The sequence below is a fragment of the Chiloscyllium plagiosum genome, chromosome 9 (assembly GCF_004010195.1).
Source record: "Chiloscyllium plagiosum isolate BGI_BamShark_2017 chromosome 9, ASM401019v2, whole genome shotgun sequence".
NCBI classification, from domain to species: Eukaryota; Metazoa; Chordata; class Chondrichthyes; order Orectolobiformes; family Hemiscylliidae; genus Chiloscyllium; species Chiloscyllium plagiosum.
In genome coordinates, this window is record NC_057718.1 from 104,958,856 (window position 1) to 104,965,500 (window position 6,645).

Consider the following 6,645-nt stretch of genomic DNA (forward strand, 5'->3'; position numbering starts at 1 on the left):
GGCCTATCACCCTCACCTTAACCTCCTTCCACCTATCGCATTCCCAATGCCCCTCCCCCAAGTCCCTCCTCCCTACCTTTTATCTTAGCCTGCTTAGCACACCCTCCTCATTCCTGAAGAAGGGCTTATGCCCGAAACGTCGATTTTCCTGTTCCCTGGATGCTGCCTGACCTGCTGCGCTTTTCCAGCAACACATTTTCAGCTCTGATCTCCAGCATCTGCAGTCGTCACTTTCTCCTCATATCCATCCATGCACCAGTCCAAATGTTTCTTAAAATGACAAAATTGTACTTGCCCCCACCACTATCTCTGGCACCTCATTCCGATACTCACCACCCTCTGGATGAAACAACTGCCTCTGTGGACACTTTTGTATCTCCTCCCCTCTCACCTTAAACCTATGCCCAGTCTGGTCCCTCCAGACCCACAACAATGCGGTCGAGTCTGAACTGCCCTCTGAAATGATTGAAGAAGGATATTCAGATCTAGGGCAATTAGGGATGGGTAATAAATACTAGCTCAGTCAGTCATGCCCATATCTCCTCAAAAAATTTAAAATAATTTAAAATTTATTACTATGTCCTCACATAATGAACCCAATTGTTAATCTGCTAATGTATGGGTTTTTAATGAGTTAAAATGGGGACACATGTATGCATTGCTTTGTATCCACTCCCAGCTCTCCCCCACCCCAGTCTTTTGCCACCTGAGTCCCAAGAGAATTATTACTCAAATTAATGTGTTACATTGCTGTAATGGCCAAGTTATTTCACATCATTGCATTGGCACGTTCCACCATGAGCAGAGTCAGAGCAAAACAAAGGACAGCACTAATCCTTGGGTGAGGAATACTGTTGTTAATTATTGTGTGGAACCAGAATTAGTCATTGTGCTTCTCTCACACTCTGTGGTTTCCACCAAACTTTCAGGCAGCACCTTCCTTGACCATGACATGTCACTGTACAATCTTGTGTCTCCGGTCAGCACTGGCTCGTGCCATCACCTTCTAAAGCGTTTCTGTATCATTCAGTTTAAATAGGGAGGCTGGACCTTCACTGATCTACTTCCAGACACTTTCACTGCAGAGACACACAGTAAAGGTGACTGTGGGAATTAATTTGAGAATGTCAGTTCCCAGACTGCTCCCTAAACCTGCAGAACACCATGTTCTCATTGTTTGATCAAGGCAGAAGTCCCAGTGTAGGCCAGTGAAGTGTAAACTGGCCATAAACAAGCTGGAAATGGCAATGGAGGAACTTTTAGCTAAATTAACTAAAGTGACCAAAAATACATTCATCTCCTGAACAATCGTGTCATAAGGATTAATTACATCTGGTGTTGTTTAAGTGCCACAACTTGACATTCAGTGGTTGATATAATTCACATTTAAAAGGCAAAACTGGTTACAATAAACTTGATTGCACCAAATAAAACAAATCTCATAGTAGTTAGATTCCGGAATGTTCTTTAGCCCTTCCAGAACCCTTAAATTCTGCTCAAAGAAGCTTCTTGTGAATTCACTATTTGATTGGTGATTTTGTTTTGTATTTACAGCACCCAGTTTTGGTTTCCTTCACCAAATGGGAACATTTAGTTGAGGACCTCCCTCAATTTTGAAGACAGGACATTTGGAGACCTCAATTTGCACAAGTCTAAAGAAAAGCTTCACCTACTCAGTCAGGGCTGATCAGACCAATTTGTCCATGCCGACCAGATATCCTAAATAAATCTAGACCCACCTGCCAGCATCCGGCCCATATCCCTTCAAACCCTTCCTATTCATATACCCATCCAGATGGCTTTTAAATGTTGTAATTGTACCAGCCTCCACCACTTCCTCTGGCAGCTCATTCCATTCACACACCACCCTCTGCGTGAAAAAGTTGTCCCTGCGGTCCCTTTTAAATCTTTCCTGTCTCACCTTAAACCTACATCATCTAGTTTTGGATTCCCTCACCCTGGGAAAAAGAACTTTTCCTATTAATCCTATCCATGTCCCTCATGATTTTATAAATCTCTATAAGGTCACCCCTCAGCCTCCGACGCTCCAGGGAATATACCTCCAGCCTGTTCAACTTCTCCCTATAGCTCAAATCCTCCAACCCCGGCAACATCCTTGTAAGTCTTTTCTGGACTCTTTCAAGTTTAACAACATCTTTCCTATAGTGGGGAAACTAGAATTGCACGCAATATTCCAAAAGTGGCCTAAGCCAATGTCCTGTACAGCTGCAACATGACCTCCCAACTCCTGTACTCAATGCACTGACCAATGAAGGCAAGCATACCAAATGCCTTCTTCACTATCCTATCTAGCTGCAACTCTATCTTCAAAGAACTATGAACCTGCACTCCATGGTCTCTTTGTTTAGCAACATTCCCCAGGACCTTACCATTAAGTGTGTAAGTCCTGCCCTGAATTGCCTTCCCAAAACGCAGCACCTCATATTTATCTAAATTAAACTCCATCTGCCACTCCTTGGCCCTTTGGCCCATCTGATAAAGATCCCGTTGTACTCCGAGGTAACCCTCTTCGCTGTCCACTACACCTCCAATTTTGGTGTCAACTGCAAACTTACTAACCGTACCTCCTATATTCACATCCAAATGTTTAATTTTTCATGACAGTTGTAACTTCTCAATTTTGGTATAGTTCTGTTTCAATTTTTTTTGTGTCTCCTGCAGGGAAATTATCCCCAGATTTACCCAGTGAGGCCCAAGCTCCGAACTGTTTCAAACATACTCACCCTAAATGGCTGATCTGGGATGAAGGGGAAATATTGAATTGAAGTCTCCTCCTCTCCCCATTCTCCAGAGACAAAAGCATTTCGGACAAACTGTTGATCAGGAAATCTTGCCTGGAGTTCAACGGCAACGTCAGCTGGTGATACATCAGAGTCTCCACAGCACAGGCTGATCTCAAAGCTTCAGAAAAGGTGGGAAAAATCTCACTGTCAGCGACTGAAACACTCAAACTGAGGAGGCTGTCTGGATCAACAACATACTTTTACACAGCAGCTACTAAGGTGGCAAGTTATCCCAAGGTATTCCAAAAGAGTCATTATCAAAAGGTTAACACCAAGCCATGAGAGAGCGAGAGCGAGTGAATTCCAAAGCTCAGGACCAAAGTAGCTGAAGACGTGGTCCCTGGAAGTGGAGTGGAAGTGGGAAAAGGATTGTTTGAAAAATCAAGGATTGCAGAAGGCATTGCTGCAGTTTTAAAAAGCAAGTGACTGAAATTTATTGTAAGTGGCATTTACACAGCTGCTTTGTAGAAGCTGTGGGAGAGGCGGTTTGTACACAGGCCAGCACCAGCAAGTGGACAGAAAGTGAGACTCAGCTAGGAACAGGTTGCTGATTGGTTTGGAGATGGCAGAAGCTGTCGGCCTGACAACAATGATCTGATTGGCTCCTGGGTAGCTGAACAGCTTGTGGGTGTCAACAATACTGGCAGAAGCCTCTGAATAGCTGCAAGGGAAAAGTAATGTGTCTCTTTCTCCAGCAAAATACCTGAAGCAAGCCAGTTTATTTTCCCACACCAGTTGCTGAAAACTGTGGCCTTTAACCAATAACTAAGAGACTTTGCAGTTAATGTGCCCATCGACTGTGCCTCCTGAGAAGTGAAAATAATGTCGAGAGAGATTAAAGAACAGAAAATTCTGGCAGACAGAAGGATTATTTCGGTGAACCCAGTGCACTGGGGCCGTTAAACTGGTTTACTAGTTTTGTTTTCACTTTGGCCCATAACACCAATGTTTTTGCATGTCTGTCCGTGTGTACATCTATCTCTCTAAGTGTGCGCTTGCGTGGGGAGGGAAGTCATGTTTTGAAGAGGGTTAGAGTTTAATAAGTAGAGTTACATATCGACAGTTCTTAGCTGTTTGCCTGTGGTCAGAATTTATTTACAATAAATTGTAGTTCTTGTTAAGTAGAGAAATGTGGTCCATGTTTCCCATTAACCTGCTAAACTGGGGATTTTACTAAGTAAATGTTTTATCTTTGTAGCAACTCTGGAGATAGTGGGGCTTGGTTTCCAGAATGCTATCCCAGAGAGATGTAAAAACATTAACAAATACTTGTCTTTATACAGTGCCTTTCACATTAAAAACAAATATTCTAAGGAGCTTCACGAGAGCATTATTAAAATTTTAAAAAGACACTGAGCCAAACTGGCTTTATAAACCATATAGTTAAAACTGGGGATGGACAAGAGGCCAGATTGGAGTAAAGGAGAGAAGTTTGAGGAGATTCCAGAGTTGGACACAAAGTCATGGACAGCTTTAAACGCAACAGTGAGAATTTTAACAAGTATAATCTACAGGAATCTTTCAACACACAATATACAAAAAAAAAGTTTAAATAAAGATTCTGCAGTATCAAGTTAATATGGCCACAATCCAACCAAAATATCTCTGACATAACTCAGTGTATGGACTGATTGTAACCAGTTTCTGAACCACATTAACCAGACTGTTAAAGGTCAAACAACAAAACTTGAATATCTCCCACCTATAATGCAGCTCCATATTTTTGTCTATTGGAATGACACTGCATGAAGAGAATAATTTCTGGAGGCAATTCCTTTTCTAACTGCATATTTGAAATACTTGTCGGAAAAAAAAAACAAGATCGGTCCTGAAATGTCTGAGAAACATTTAAGTTAAATCAAATGGTTGATATTGAGTTCTTGTGGAAAACTAAAGACTGGGATTTATCATTGACTAGAAACGGAACAGGACTCATTATATAAAAGTGGCTATAACAGCAGGCCAGAGGCTGGGAATACTGCAGCAAGAAACTCACCTCTTAACTCTCCTAACTAAAGCCTGTCCACTATCTGCAAGGCACAAGTCAGGAGTGTGATGGAACACTCCCCACTTGCCTGGATGGGGGCAACTCCAACAACACTCAAGAAGCTTGACACCATCCAGGACAAAGCAGCCGCTTGATTGCACCACATCCACAATCATCCCCTCCCTCCACCACTGACACTCAGTGACAACAGTGGGCCTGAACAACAAGAGGCCCTGCAGAAATTCACCAAAAGTCCTCAGACAGCACCTTCCAAACCCACGATCACTTCCATCTAGAAGGACAAGGGCAGCAGACACATGGGAACACCACCCCCCATGTAAGTTCCCCTCCAAGCCAATCACCATCCTGACTTAGAGAGATATCACCATTCCTTCACTGTCGCTGGGTCAGACTGCTGGAATTCCCTCCCTAAGGGCATTGTGGGTCAATCCACAGCACATGGACTGCAGCAGTTGATGAGAAGGGCTCTGCCTGTAAGATCCTTTATGTACACACAGTCGGTCTGTGACCCTGCACACTGCCTTTGCAGTGGCTGCTTGGGGTGGGGGTGTCAGAGACTGTCACACATCTCCTTCTGGAATGTGCCTTTGTAAAGGAAGTCTGGAGGAAGATACAGTGGTTTGTGTCACGGTCCATTCCAAGCAGCTCGGTGGGGTGGGACTCTGTGCTCTACAGTCTGTTGCCCGGGACACACACCGAGACAAACATCGCATGCGCCTGGAGGATCATCAGACGGTGAAAGACGCTCTTTGGTCTGCCCGAAACCTGTTGGTTTTCCAGAACAAGAACCTGACCCTGACTGAGTGTTACAGACTGGCACATCCCAAGGTCCGGGGCCACGTGCTGAGGGACGTACTAAAGCCTTGGGGCAGCTGCTGCCAAGGCACAGTGCGGAAAGACCACCATCATAGGTCCTTCAGTAATCAGACCCACCCCAAGGCCTCAGTTAAAAGCCAAGAGTTTAATTGTAAATATAGAGAAAGCCAAATCCCAGTGTTTGTTTTCCTCTAAGATTGGAGGGGAACTTACAGGGGATGGTGTTTAGATACAGGAACTGGAACAGCACAGGCTTGGAGGCTGAAGGGCCTGTTCCAGTGCTGGAATTTTCTTTATCTCTTTGTAAGTAAAGACAGTATATATCTGAGCAGCTTCATGAATTGTGGATGTATATAAAGATTTCCTTCTACGAATAAAGTATATTTTTGAAATAAAACACATGCCCTGCAGTGGGTCAAGAAGGCAGATCACCAGCAGCTTCTCAAGAGGTAACCAAATCCCAGAAACTAACCATAAAGTCAGTACCTTGTGGGGTTGGGATCCACAATCCCCATTATGACGATCTTCTTCCCCGGTCTCATCCCTCCCTTTATGGTCCCACCAAAAGGAACAGTCTTAAAAAAGGAAGGAATTCACCTTTGTAAGTGTAACACAATGTTAATGACAGAGCAGGAAATCACAAAGAAAAAACATTGGTGAAATAAGTTAATTGTATGAAAAAGGATGCATTTTCTTTTACCAAACGTGGAAACTCTTCTGACTCTGGAGAGCTGAGGGAATTATTCAGGTGCAGTCCATCCTCGGTCTAAAACAAGAGAAAATTGGGGAAAGTCTCAGGGGTCATCAGGCCAGCCCCGGATCCACCCAACACAGACACGGATAAGGACAGGGAGAGGGAGCCGGACAGTGACAGGCAGGGGGAGACGGGACAGGGACTGGGGTAGCGGCCAGAACACGGACAGGGGGAGGGGACAGGGGGATCACAGCCGAGCTCCAGAACCTGCCCACTCCCGGTATTTCTCTCCATCACCGTGGGGTTTCACTCCGACCTGAAAC

General features: G+C 44.3%; 1 protein-coding gene across 1 annotated transcript in view; it reads right to left on the reverse strand.

Annotated features, from left to right (window-relative positions):
- LOC122553282 (galectin-related protein-like) overlaps positions 1 to 6,645 on the reverse strand; it is a 29,001-nt gene that overhangs the window by 4,542 nt on the left and 17,814 nt on the right. The window contains exons 2-4 of the mRNA XM_043696870.1: positions 6,329 to 6,394; positions 6,115 to 6,203; positions 2,745 to 2,922 (exon numbers count right to left, since the gene is read on the reverse strand). Coding sequence (XP_043552805.1) covers positions 2,745 to 2,922; positions 6,115 to 6,203; positions 6,329 to 6,394 — 333 coding nt within the window. The remainder of the gene's footprint in view (positions 1 to 2,744; positions 2,923 to 6,114; positions 6,204 to 6,328; positions 6,395 to 6,645) is intronic.